Raw genomic sequence first — 15,224 nt, 5'->3', positions numbered from 1 at the left:
CTAAACAGCAAAAGATTCTTAACACTACAGGAGTCAAAAAGGCTTCACAAAAAACAGGAAAATCAAATAAAAGAGGAAAAGATGACCCTGTGCAACACATGAAATTTAAATTCTTCTTTGGATAAAACTACAGATATTGGAAGATGGAATTTATATGAGCTACATGAAGATTAAATAAACTAAATGATGCTGTGGTTATTGGTTAGGTTAGGTTAGGTTAGGTTAGGTTATATTAACCATCAATATACACCACACAAATATATAGGGTGGCTGTACGAAATTCAAAATAAAAATTCAGCTAATATAACTGATAACTCTTTGCTAATGTTTGGACTAATTTCAATAACACTTCTAGTATGTTTCACATGAAAGCTTAACAATTCTTGTGCATATTTTTTCTTATGCATATTTTACGAACATGACAATTGTCAAGTAAATACTGTACATTAATAGCATTATCAGAAAATATACAGTACTGTACAAGTAAGCTGCATGCAAAAATTGTGAAATGACAAAGGAATGCAAAATAAAACTATACACACGGTAGAGATTAATATACTAGAGCAACAAAATCCAGGAGGAATATATTTACTACAAAAAGATATTGAAATGACAAGGGGTATACATTAGGCAGGTTAATTTGAGGGTAAAGTCAATATGAAATATGCAGACATTGATTTTAAGAGCTCACTTCCCTACTACATATAGTCACAACACTTCTGTCAGTTTCTGACATGCCAATATAGGCAGTCCAGGATTTGTGGCTTCACGGATTCACGGATTTTTCTATGGAACTTATTCCTGATTTGTTACAGGGAAATTTGGTAATTCATGGATGTTTTCATCAAGAAATATTCACTAATTACTGTATTTTCATGTTATTTTCATGAATAAATACATTTTTACAATGAAAAAAAATTATTTGCTAATTTTTAAATACTGTATTAATATTAATGCAAACGCAGCAAAACATCAATCAAATGTACTTTTTTCATTGTATACTGAAATATTTGGGTACATAGCTTGTGAATTACCAATGTCTCCCCTATCTACTGAAAAAAGATAATGGGTCTGCTTCAGTACTGTATGAGAGAAAATGGATGTTCCTGGATATAGGGTAACTTAAATTTTTACACTTAGCTGTAAGCCATATATTTTTAAGGGTAATGTTGTAAGATGACTTTGAAATGATATTAACCCTCTGGTGATTCGATGACGCAAAACCGCGTCAATAAATTTTTTGCTGTAAGTGCTCTGATGACACGATTTCCGCATCATCCGTGAGTTATTTTGGGGGGAAATTCACAAAAAAAAAAAAAAATTCATCCGAAGAAAATGAGGACTGTGCCATTGCGTGGGCAGATCTTGGACCTACAAGAAAACATAAACAGGAAACCAATAGGTATTGCGCATGCGCCGCAGTCCTCCCCAAACTAAAGCACTGCACCTCCTATTTTCACCGAGTTTAGCACGTCTTTTTAGCACTCACGTTTTTTGCTTTGTCGTCATTTATCTGCATTTGTGAAGTGCTTTCGCTTTTGCTATTGTTATAAAACCTCAGGTTTGTATGTTAGGAAAAATACAAATTACTTTAAAAACTTGGCATTTGTTACTACATGTATACAAACCTTTGGTCTTTACATATGGGGGGCTTACTTCTTGGTGGGAGCCTCACCTGGGACCTCTCTTCCTGGTCATTTAAGAGCAAAGGAAGGAGACCCATGCCTCTGATCTGTTGAACATCACAGGATGCTCAATTGCCATCCTTTCAAATTAATGGAATGTAGCATCACTGATTCGAAAATAGGCTTGGATGAATCCATAGTGCCGGGGACAATAAAGCTGAAGATAACCAATGGGTTTGTTCATCGCCAGTCTCCTTCCAAGAGAGAGGGTAGGACTTGCACCTATTAATCCAAATTAAGCTAGATTATAATAGGATACTAAAGTCATCTAGAACATCTGCATGCAAGCCCATCCAGCATGTGACAGCCTGCTAACCGTCCCTCTGCCCACTAGGAGTATAAAAGAGAAAGGGGGTAGGCCAGTCTCATACACACCCTCTCTTTTGTAGCCATACACCTTAGGCGAAATGCCACCTGTCCCTCAAGAGGAGCTGGGTGAGCTACATGACTGCTGAGCAACCACCACAGAACCCAAGGAAAAAGTATCCAAGGATCTATGGGCAATGTCCTGAAGGTAAGAGGAGGTGAATGTGGTCTGTCGTGACCATATTCCCATCCCTAGCACCTGTGTGACAGGGTCTTCCTCAATGCGAGGGGCAGACCAATCCCCCTGACCTTGTAAAATCCCGCCCTGAAGGTAATTTGTCCACCATGTCAGCTGTGGAGTATGCCTGTTTGATCATCACACGAAGTCAAAAGAAATGGTGCTCTTGGACACTGCTTCTTGGCCAAACCAGAACTAACAACAAGTCGTTGGCACTCAGGAAATGCAGACGTCCTGCAGTCACCTGGTAGCCACCAGGGTCCTTTGATTCGGAAAGATCATACCCTGTTGATCACTCGTCGAATCAGACAGAACAGTGGGAAAGCCTCAAGACTTGTACCATGGATGTGAAAGACCTCTCACAGAGGCCATCAGCATCTGGTGTTCCCAAGCAGTCACCCATTCCAGTACTGACCAGACCCAACGTTGCTTAACTTGCTGATCGGACAAGGGGCGCTATCAATGTGGTATGGCTGTTGGCTGTTTAAGCCCATGGTTCAGAACAACAACAGCTTCGGTGTGTCAAATTATAAGATCTAACTCGGCCATCTTCCAAGTTGAACAATCCTTTTGGAATGTCAAGGTACCGAGACCAACTGTCCCTAACACCAACCTTTGTCACTGAACTTGTCTGTCATTACATCCACCTTGCCTGGAATGTGTCTGGTTAACCACTGTGCTGAGTGTGCTACTGCCTACCGTGCACCTGCACTGTCAAATTGCGGAGATGAAAGGTCACTAGCCCCTTTTCTTGTTGACTATGGAACTACCATGGTACCATTGCTTATCAGCACCACAGAGTGCCTATCCTCAGATCCTGAGGCTTTCAAAGAACTAAGAAGTTCCAGGATATTGAAGTGCAGGTTAGGTTAGGCTAGGTTAAGTTGGGTTAAGTACCTAACCTCACCTAACCCAACCCAACCTAACCTATTGAAGTGCAGGTGACTGCTATTCTGGTCGATGCCTTGAGGTCCGAAGTATCCCTGGAGGGGGGGGGGCATGTAACGACACCCCAAAGGAGATTCCTGTTATCTAACCATAAGCTAAGTCCTGTTTCTCTTTCTCTGAGAGACGAAGGGAAAGAACGGGGAGTCCCTTGTCGAAGACCAGGACTCCTTCAATCTGCATTTAAGGGAATGAAGGAGCCACCCATGAAGAACCAGCCTCTCCAGTGACGACAGGTGACCAAGAACAGCTTGCAACTGCCTAGCTGGTTGCCCGTCGAGACAAGGACAACCTCGCTGCTGTATCTGTTAGCCTTGCAGATACTTATTCTTGCTTGGGTGAGAGTTAGGACTTCTCAAGTCCATGTAATTCTCAGACTGTGACCAAATCCGAGAAGTCGGTCCTGTCCTAGAGGCACTGCGCATGAGAGCTTGCCAGGGCCAACTGATCATTGACATACATCAGGAGACGTACCCTGAACGAATGTGCCCTAGTCAAAGCCAAGGTGATAAGTCATGTGAATACTAGGGGAAAGGTCAGAAGCTTACAACTAACTACAATCTACAGTGTCTCGCCAACACGGGCAGAGTTTTGTTTACATTCTGGTACACGATGACCAACTTAGCATTAGCTGCTGTCAGGCTGTAAATTTAAAATTAAACAAATTATAGGAGACAAAACTGAGAATCATATGTTGAGACTAAGATTTTAACACCTCTCCTTGAAATCAAATATGAGCACTTTACAACAAAGAAAATATTCTAATTATCAAATATGGGCACTTTACAACAAAGAAAATGTTCTAATTAAGTAAATGCAAATATTCTAATTAAGTAAATGCAAATATTCAAGAACATGAAATGACATGTAAGTACACAAAAATTAAGATAATAAAGAGAATACAATGCTGTAATTAAAGGATTTGATTAGACATCAAACATTTACAGTTTACAGCTGCACTTAAAAATTAGCAAATAATGAAGGTTATAATATGCAAACAATGTGTATTAGTAGTAGAATAAGTCAACTACAAATTAACATTGCAAAATAATTGGCAAATAGAAACTTACAAATTTGACAATAATGAAACCAGTATTTGTTACAAGTGTCAAGTAAGGTATTGTCTAAATCCAGGGCACTTTTGCAGCAGACATGGTCACAATTTAGTAATTATTTCTTGGGTCCTCTCTGCACAGATGATCATGGTAAGGATATCGGCCAAATTCTTCTTTGATGGAATGTACTTGATACTGATTTTTCTCAGGTTGATTTCCTCTAGTACAATGGGTGTCAGTGTACTTTGATCTCTCAGAGCAATGAGTGTCATTTGCTAAGGCTATGGCACCCTGACTGTTCACATTTATTTCTGTTGGTTTGTCGAAAAAATTATTGAATCCAAGTTCCCAAAGCAGCTTTCTGAAATAAACTACAGTACTTTTCTTGTTGTTTCACAAAATGCTACATACTCTGCTTCATTTGTTGAAAGTTTAGTTATTCTCTGCTTCCTGATTCTCCATGATATTGGTCCACCTGCTAGAATTATTACAAATCCAGTGATGGATTTTCTTTCTTCATGATAATTTGCATGGTCTGTATCCATCCATACTGTTAGGCATTCTTGAGTTTTCTGGTAGAAAATGGCTAAATCCTGAGTATTCTTGAGATATCGTAGCAGATGCTTTGCATTCTTCAGATCTTGTTTGTGAGGTTCTTGATTTTCCTGGCACAGTGCTCCAGTGGCAAAAGCAATGTCTGGCCTAGTGCAATTTACTAGGTGTAACAAGCTACCAGTGATTCCAATGTATTCTGTTGCACTACATTTTTCATCTTCTGGGAATTTTTTGTCTAAAATTTAGGGTTAATGGAGTTGACAACCCTTTTGATTCAGCAAGATTTTGATTTGTTAGCACTTCTCGAATGTAGTCTCGCTGTTGAATCAGAATTGTTGATGGATCTTCTCTGGTGCATTTAATGGAATGAATATTTGATGCCTCTCCTAGATCTTTTACAGCATAATGATTCTTGAATTCTTTCTTGAAATAAGTCCCATCTTCTGAATTTCCATCAATGATGGAATCATCTACATGAACTCCAATAATTGTTGTTTTTGCTTCATTATAGTAGATGCAACGGTCAAATTCAGATCTAATCATGCCCATTTTTGTCAGCTTCTCGTTCACTTCTTTATTCAAATTTCTACTGCTGCTTTGAGGCAAGTCAAAGATACTTTTCTCCACTTCACAAACAAAATGTTTTCTTTTGTTTGCAGCTTCACATCCCATTGGTTGTTCCATAAATATCATTTCCTTGAGTCAACTGGTTAGGTAGCTGAATTTACATCAAGGTGTTTGACAGACCAAGAAATTTTCAGCAGCTAAAGCCAATAGCAGTCTAATGCTTGATTTTCTCACTAAGTCTCAAGATCGTCCACACCAGGTGTTAGGCAGAACCCTCTGGCCATTAGTCTCTCTTTGTGTATCATTACCTCACAAAGTTCGCTGTATTTCCTTCTGAATACCCACTTGCAATCAATTAACTTGTGTTCTGTTGGTCTTGGCACTATTTTCCAGGTGTCCATGCTTTCCAATCTTTCCATTTCTTGTAGCATGGCAGCTTCCCACTTGTCTATGTCAGGACAATTGAGTGCTTTTTCAACAGTCAATGGATCTTTTGGCAAATGCTGGAAATCTATCTTGACCTTGCAACACTGGCACTTTGGTTTCTTCGTCCTTTGGGACCTCCTCAAATTGGGTTTCTCATCATGGTTTTCTTGATGATCTTGATTTTCTTTGATTGTTTTCTTGATTTTCAGGAATTTCTTCTTGATTTCCTTTATTGTTTTCCTGGTTTCTATTGTTGGTTTCATCATCAGAGAAAAGGTTCTCTCAATCGGTGTTGTTGTCAGTATCAGAGTTGGGTGAGAAGAGAGTTGCTGTTTGCTTCTTTGTTGTGGTTTTCACAGCTGGTTCCTTGATCTTAAAGTCGACATTTATTCATTGATCATGATTTGTTTGTTGATGCTCCACAACTTGTATCCCTTTTGGTTTGGACACACTCCCATGTAGACACACCTTTCCACACAAACTTCTAGCTTTGGAGTCTCCCTCAGCTTAGCCCAAGCTTCACAGCCAAACACTCTGAGCAATTTCAAGTCGTCACGTTTGAGGTTTCTCCCATTCCACAGCTCAAATGGAATTTCATTTATGGCCACTGACATTGTTCTGTTCTTGATGCAATTTGCATGAAGAAGGGGTTCAGTCCAGAATTTGTGTGGTACTCCAGACTCGATCATCAAGCACCTTGCTATGGCCAGTAAACTCTGGTTTAAGCGTTCAGCTCTTCCATTTTGCTGAGGAGTGTACAGGATTGTCAGCTGTCTCTATTCACTTCTCTGTAAGAAAAGCCGAGAATTCTTTGCTGACATACTCACTCCCATTATCAAAGTGGAGGCACTGCAAAAGTCTTCTGTGTTTTCTCTCTACCCTGGCCTTGTACTCTTTGATTTTCTCCGTTGTTTTACTCTTCTTCATTGTAGCAAGTTCACTGTACCTTGAATGTCATCCAAAAAGGTAGCAAAGTAGAAGCTTCCACCCCCATTCGATGATGGTTCAGGAATCTGACAAACATTACTATGTACTATTTCCAGCACTCCACTACACCTTGAATCACTTGCAGGCATTGGCTTCCTTTTGGACTTACCTTCTATGCACGTGGTGCAGTATTCAAGTTTTCCCTTTGCTTCACAAACTTTGGGCAAGGCTAGTACATGTCCAAATCTTTTGTGCCACAAATTTACTGTTGCTCTGTTCCCTATGATTCCTATATCTTCATTCTTCTTTAACCATGTTTCATTTCCTTGCAAAATTTTCTTGGCTTTGCACTGATACATCTTTGCTGATTCGTTCCAGTATCCTTTCTGAAATACTTCTTTCATATCTTTTATTTGTTTAACCCCTTTGTAAGTAACTAGCTTGAAACCCTTTTCATCAAATCTTCTTTCAGACGTTATGTTTTTATCTAGATTTGGAGCATAGTATACTTCTTTCAAGATTAACTCATATGCACCATACTGGTCTTTCGTTTTAATAATCACTTTTCATCTCCCTAGGGCTGAAGACTTGTTTCCATCACTCCACTTTATGTTACCTGTGATGCTACTTTTAAAATCAACAAGTACGTCTTTATGAGGTGTCATGTGATCACTAACACCATAATCCAAGTTCCATATTAATCTGGAATTTTCTTCTTTCACTGATAACTTGTTAACAATTGCATTCACTTTTTCTGTCTTTTCATTTTCATTTTCAATTACAGCAACAATTACCTTTGTACTTATTTTGGATCTGGCAACTTTTGCTGTTAGCTCCTCTTCTTCGGATTCACTTCCACTCTTTTCATCACTGTCATATTGTGCTTTCTTCCCTGTTAATTTCTTCTTGCTTCTTTTATTTCTTTTGTATTCTGTCTTGTATCTTCTTTCTTCCTTGACTCTTCTTTCTTCCTTATCACTTCTTTCTTCAAATTTTGGACAGTTTCTTGCTATATGTCTAGGCTGGCTACAAGCATAGCAAACAAATCTTTTGTCTTCTTTCTTGGAGCCTCTTGCACCATCTTCTCTTCTGTAATTTGCACTTGAATTTCCATCTTCTTTTCTTGATTTTCTTCTGAAGCTTGTTTTAAAGACTTAAGATTCCGCTTCTTTTCTTGCCTCAGGTTTATCTTGCCTCTCCTCGAAAAGCAGTACATACTGTATTGACTTTACATTTTTTATATTTAAATCTTCAATTTTTGAGAGCTGTGACTTCATCAAAATTTGATACTTAGGAATATGTTTAAGACCTCTAAGCACAAACACAACTATCACTGAGTCTCCAAATTGAGCCACTTCTTCTCCTAAAGCTGCATTTACATCTCTGCTAATCTAATTACATAGACGTTTCTTCAGTTTTTCTGCATCTACACAGTTCTTCCAGCACACCAACTATTTGAAATGTATCCATTTTCGTGTGGATATCTCTCAAAATTTCCCATGCATCTTTTGCTTTGGTGCATTCGATGATGTCGTCCAGATCCAAATTATCTACTCTTCATGTGATATAACTGAGTCGCTATTTCTTTTGAAGTTGTAGTTCCAGCCAGTCGTCTTGATCTTCAGCATATCCTGGATCTGTATACATTCCCACCACCTTTTCTGGGTGAAAGCAGCTCTAGTTCTCTTTGCCCAAAGGAAATAATTTGATTCACCCAGAATTTTGTGTCTTTTTCTTTCCTTGTTGTCACCCACCATTTTATGTATCTCGCTGCATAACGGCACTCTTGTAATCGCATAGCGCTTGGTGTCTCGTTCGACTTCCTCCAAAGTTTTCTCCCTAACTTTTACAAAACTCATTTCACTATTCACTCACTTTTAGCGCTCTGGGCATATCCTGGACCCCATAACCTTTTAAAGCGGTTATGTGTTCGTGTGGTATTCGTTATTTCGACTGACTTTCACCAATTCCTTTTACAATGTTTCTACCTTCGTGAGTCAAAGTAATAAAAACGTGTCTCTCGTTAAAGAGTTTTAATGTTCGACTAACTACAGTCTACAGTGTCCCGCCAACGTCGGAAACTGGACTGTAACGATTTCCACATGATGCTTAAGGCTATGGGCATTCCCCAACAGAGGCCGCACGTGGGGAGGAAAGCTGTCTTAGCATCTTCTTTGTTCTTCTTACCCTACATCCTCTTCCGGGAGGGGAAGGGGTTTGAAAGGGACACCTTCGATTGCTTGTGTGGTCCCCAAGGGACCGAAGGACTTCAATGACGTCTCTACCTGGAACACTCTTGGTTCCCTGTGTAACCCCCATAAATGGGTAGGTACTGACGATTCTCGAACATTTGGCACAATTACTTCCAACAACTCCAGTCAACGTTACAACTGAGTTGTTGAGAGAGGTTAAGGGAACCAGAGAGGGAGGTGTTTCATACTTTCGAGCCAATTTGAAGACTGCAGAATGTCGAAGTCCCCGTGGATGAACTCATGCAACGACAGCCTTAAAGGTCTGGGAGAAAAATCCTGTTCACTCGGATGTAGCTGTTACCGGAAATGGACATTGACCATTCCAGGAAGATTGCTGCAATATCACGAACGTGAGCAGGGGGCATTGCAAAGACGTGGCCCTGATTCCACACGAACTTGGACAGGTGCTGTGCCCCACACGTCCACAGAAGTGCCATCGATGCCCCTCACCTGACCGTGGAGGTAGAAGCGTTCTCAGAAGAGTGATCCCGTTCTTCCCCAAACCTCCATTTGAGCATGGTTGGGGGCCTGGCCCCAGAAGTGCCATACTGTGGCAACTTTCCAGAGCGGGAATGTGCAGGGATGAAGAAGCATCCACATACTCAACACTCACTCATTCTAAGTAGAAGAGGCTCCAAGTCTATGTCCATAGACAGGGAAGAGCATAAGGAGATGACATTAACGAAAACAACCAAAGAGAGTTGTTTCTCGGTTGTACAACATTTGTAGAAAGGACACAGCTGTGCAACATCTGCATGGCCGCACTCCTTCTTCCTACCAATCCTTCACTGGACGGGTGGGTATCATTCTCAGCTAGCACTCTGCTGGGCCTGCGTTCAATTCTCCAACCGGCCGATGAAGAATTAGAGGAATTTATTTCTGGTGATAGAAATTCATTTCTTGTTATAATGTGGTTCGGACTCCACAATAAGAAGTAGGTCTCATTGCTAGGTAACCAATTGGTTATTAGCCACGTAAAATAAATCTAATCCTTTGGGCCAGCCCTAGGAGAGTTGTTAATCAGCTCAGTGGTCTGGTTAAACTAAGGTATACTTAACTTTTTTATTCTTCCTTGGCGAGTGAACCTTCGGCTTAAGAAGTTTGGCATACTCCAGCAACACCAAAATTGGCATGGTCTTGCAACCCTGTGGCAATGGCAAACCTACTTCTGCCTACCCAGGCCCTCTTCTTTCCTCCTTGGCTATACAACATGCAGCTAAAGCATGGGCGTGCAACATTTGCATGGCCACATACTCTCCCTTCCTTGGAGAGTGTATCTTTAGCTTAGATGTCCAGATTACTGGAGTGACATCAATGAAAACAGCAACCAGGAATTGTTCTTGAAAGGAAACTGCAGGGGAAGAGTAAGCGTAAGTACGCTAGGCACTCTCATTCTGGAACTGAAGATACACTTGGCTGTGCCCTGAAGGACAACAGAAGGAAGGGGATGTAGACGACCTGGACAGGCGCTGCGTTTATGGGGAGATGCACGGTAAAGGAGGTACGCCCAGGGAAGATACATCCGTGGCCTACAACAAAAGACGAAGGTGAAGGCTTGACTTCTATTGCACAACCAACATCAAATGCAGGGGGGGGGGTGAAGTAGCTCTTGAAGCTACGACACACTGCAATGACACCCATACACCCAAACCAAAGTCGACTGGCTGATTGTGTGGCCATGAAGGATTCTGTACAAGGCAAATGGTCACAGCCATCTATATGTGGCCGATGGCTGTCCTTCCAATGGTGTGTTGTCTTCCTTACGGCCACTGTGTATCCTTCCTCACAGCCGTGGCCTACCCATCGTCTCTTGAAGGCAGCAATGAAAAACTTCATACAGAATAACTGTCCCAGGACTTCTCATCATCCAGAACAGGAATGAGGGGAGGGGGAGGGAGCGTAAGAACGCACAACTCCCTCCCCGAGATGGAGCAAGAACCGTAGACAGGAACCATAGACTGGTACTCCTATGGTATTGGAGGCAGCTTGCCAGAACTTTGTCTAAGAATCCTGCAAAATCAACCTCCGCTTCCTCCTCGTGCCAAGGGAGAGGGAATTCCATGCCCGAAGGCAAGCAGAAGCTCTCGTACAATGCACTGTAGCAAGAGAACCCACTTCCGTCTCAAGCCTCTCAAGCTCTACAACATCTGAAAGACTACAACATGATGACATTCCAAGTAAATGTATAATCAAAATAAAAACCCTGCTTGTTTCAGAGAGGAAAAACTCAGAACAAACAGAGAGTGATGTAGAACAAGGATGTTCGATAAAATGAGGCTGAGAAGGCGTCTAAAAACAGACAAGAGTTGGGTTTGTGTTATATCAAAATACAAAACAAGTTAGAGAGAATATCAAAGAGAAAGGCCTATACGGGCTAAAATGAGTTGATAAAAAACTATGCAACATATCTGTGTAGGAACAACTACACAACAAGAAAGAGTGACTATATAAACAGAGTAGAGCATGTTTAAGATTCCAGTATTTCCAAATAAACAAAAAATCTCAAAACAACAATTACTTTATACAGTACTCAAAAACAAAAAGAATTATGAAGAATTATAAAGAATTAAGTCGAACGGCAGGCAACAGAAGAGACACATTTGTCTCAGATTGTGGACAAAAGGTAAAGTGGGTGCGTACCAACTGGATGGAGGGGCTTCCTCCCCTACCATCGGTAGCCAACTACCAATAACTACATTGTTCTAAGTTAAAACAGCCGGTTACAGCTTGAGCTGAAAGTAAATCCCATATGTAAAGACCGAAGGTTTGTGTATGTGTAGGAACAACCTTAAAATGCATTTGTGCAATATAAAAGATATAAAACATATGTAAGAAACTGAATTTTGCAGGGTTAGGGTCTACAGATTTGATTAACTTGGTTATGTTCACCAGCCAGTGTAAAGGGCACAATTTCTGGAGCTTTGCAGCCATTCACCTAAGCCCACACACAACTTGTGTACACTACAAATGTGAAAAAAATTTAAAGTTTAGTACGCTACACATGCCAAAAATTCCATATACAGTACAGTACTGTACATAGCCTCAATTTACCACACAAGGTTAGAAACTCGGTACAGTAAACACCTGCATTCGCAGGGGATGCATACCACACCCCCCACAAATAGCTAAAATCTGAGAATACTTAAAACCCCTCTAAAAACACTTAGAACTGTCTAAAAATGCTTATACCTGAGTATTTTAAGAGTTTTATCACAAAAAGTGCATTTAGTCATCAAAATATGAAAAAAAGTAATTACTGTAGTGAATTTTTCTCAGTGAAAAATAATGCGAATAGGCAAATTTTCTGTGAATAATGTGTATACATGTCCCATAGAGAAATCCGCTAATCAGCGAGTCTGTGAATCTTGAGAACGCTGAATACGGGGGTTTACTGTAAAAGGAAACTAAAGATGATACTGTAAATATTGTGCTTTAAATAATTTCTAATTTAATAACATGAATACTTACACAACTTAACAATTCTGATTTTTTTAAAAGTTATAGTTCACAATAGAACTACGTATAGATTTATGCGCTTTGCTCAGAGAGCATGCATTCAATGCCATGGAAACTGATGTTTTGGAAAAAAAGCCACACTGTAAATTTACTAGCCAAGAAACAAATTGAACACCAGGTTTTAGCACAAGGAAAGAGTGACTGACTGCAGTTTTGTGCTATCACAATCAAGATTCTCAGCAGAGCAGCCCTGATTTATAAAGCTACTAATACCTGGGTCCTGAACAGAAAAGGTAAATGCCAGCTGCTAGTCTTCTGAATACTCGACAAGAAGGCATGGACTACCAAGACACTCTTCCTAAAACGGTTTCGCCACTGCTTTGTCCCAGAAGACAGTACACACCTCACCAGTAATTGACTGCCTTTTAAGGTCTTACAGATCCTAGACAATGGCCCTGGTCTCCCAGAATCCCCCAAGTTCAAAACCAAAAGTGTACACGTCATCTACTTGGCCCAAAACACAATATCTCTAATCAAACCCTAGATCAAGGGGGCCCACTACACTTGGTACTCTGTGGAGATGAAAACTTTAAACAATTGCTAATGCCATAAGTATCGCACAGAAAGCCATGAAAACTATCCTGCCTAAAAAAAACCACTTTGGTCGCAATACGTCAATGATGTCACTGGATTTACCGTGAAATGCTGCCATAAGTACAATGAAAAAAATTGTGACTATGGCAGAGAAGGTGGGTAAGTAAGGGTTTGAAGATGCAGATTTTGAGAAAATTCAAGATTTAACTAATACTGTACTACTACAACTGAATTAACAGAAAATGACTTGATGGAACTGACTCAAACAAACGCTATAACTTAAGATGAAGAAGAATCAGTGCCAAAAAACACATGTACATTAAACATCACACCTTGAAAGTGAAGATATTGCAGAAGCAGCAATTACACCATACAAATAACTTTTTCAAGAAATTAAAAGCCAAATAAGTCAGACATAAATCACATGTCTTTCCCAAAGGTGAAATCCAGAATCCCAGCCTCTCCTTTCACCACTGCCATCAAAAAGGCTTTTAGATCAACCATTCTTTGTCTTATCATATATAATTCATTGACAAAGAGGATGGAGATCTTGATGGTCCATCTTCATTCACACAACAGCTGATAATAATGCCGTACAGTTATCTAAGAATCTGATACTTCTCCACTCTATAACCTTAACAAGCATTCAGAAAGTACTGTCCATACGGCAGCTATTTTAGTAGGGTCATAGTCATGGTTGCACAGTCATTAACCCTGGTTTCATCTAAAAGGCCTTACTAATGAAGTATGCATGTCTAATATAGTTATGGCTAAGACTGAATATGTGTACAAAGTTCACAGAATTTTGCAACATAATTTTACATTTTAGCATGGAATTTGCAATCTTAATTTCACCTTCAGCAAAATCCTTAAAAAAAAGAGTTTTGCGCAATGACAGATAGAAAGAATAAAAGGACTATCTCTCTCCATACAAATCTTTGTATGATGGTCTACCTGTGTATCAAATTTAACTGAAATACCTTGAACCATGTACAGTAGTAGGAATTGCTATGACAAGGCAGTCATAACAGACATACTGATGAGGAGAAAAACAGATGGAAAAATTGAGGGGAAAACTTTAGCCCCTGATTTTGCCAGCGGGGACTAAAAAATTCTTTCAGATCTGACTATATGAATGAAAATTAGGCTCACATACAGACTGACTTCTAACTTTTAGTACTTTTACAAAGAATTATCCACTGGCCAATATATGTTTTTTTTGGGGGGTTTCAAAAAATTTAATAATGTTGCACAAAAGGAAATTATGATCTGATTTATTGATTTAATCATTAGTATACAGTTTGTGTTCACAGCAGTAGTAAATATCTTGTCTTGTGAAAGTAAGGAATTTTAATTGATCTGGTTATCCTCCTTGAAAATAATAACCATAAACAATATTGTACAATTAATTTAATAATAAATAGTCAACTTACTGTACATATTTTGTTTCTGTAACCTATAATTGAAAATATACTTTTTTTTTTGTTGCAGCACTGCTGCCTCGACTGAAATTAGGAGCCAAACTTAGCAGTGACTCTTCTAATACTTCAAGAAGTCCCCAGCCACCACCTGACAGAGAACAGAATAATGAATACTACTTCTAGGATAACAGTCTATATAAATACAGTGGCACTGTAACTTAATGGAGAGCTCAGGGGTATGCTCTCCCAATAATTAACAAATCCAAAAAGTAACAATTTACACAGCCTACACAACATCCTTGGGCTAACTCACACAGCTCTTGGTGTGCAATAATTCCATATAAAGCAATTTATAGTCTGTCCTAGCTGGTATTTTGTAACTACTGTATTATCCAATTTAAAATATTAATTTACTTATTCAGCTTCAGAGATATATCTGCAAAATGATCACAATATTACACAGCACAGGTTTTTTTTGAGACAGAAAATAGATTCTAACTACCAGACTCAAGTGTGTGCTCAGGTTGACAATAAAGCATCACTCGAGCTTGTTCATTTCATCATCTGATAAATCTAGCACACTTACTAGATTATTCCATTAAGTATGTACAGTAATATTTTTATTTTCTACTGGACTTGGACTATGAGATGCCACTGTACAAAACTTCTATAATTCAATAACATATTATAATATATACATTGTGTAAGTGTGCAGCTTTTACCTGGGAAATTGTATTAAGTAAATATACATCACAAGGTAAATGTGCAATAAATAATATAAGGACTTTACTCCAAAA

General features: G+C 39.4%; 1 protein-coding gene across 1 annotated transcript in view; it reads left to right on the top strand.

Moving 5' to 3' along the window:
- The window catches only part of LOC136844466 (uncharacterized), a 133,061-nt gene extending 117,837 nt beyond the window's left edge, over positions 1-15,224 (top strand). The window contains exon 9 of the mRNA XM_067113729.1: positions 14,498-15,224. Within this exon, the coding sequence (XP_066969830.1) occupies positions 14,498-14,610 (113 nt within the window). The 3' untranslated portion in view covers positions 14,611-15,224. The remainder of the gene's footprint in view (positions 1-14,497) is intronic.

The sequence above is a fragment of the Macrobrachium rosenbergii genome, chromosome 12, assembly GCF_040412425.1.
Source record: "Macrobrachium rosenbergii isolate ZJJX-2024 chromosome 12, ASM4041242v1, whole genome shotgun sequence".
NCBI lineage: Eukaryota > Metazoa > Arthropoda > Malacostraca > Decapoda > Palaemonidae > Macrobrachium > Macrobrachium rosenbergii.
Note: the sequence above shows the minus strand (reverse complement) of the source record. Positions and strands in the feature narration are given on the sequence as shown.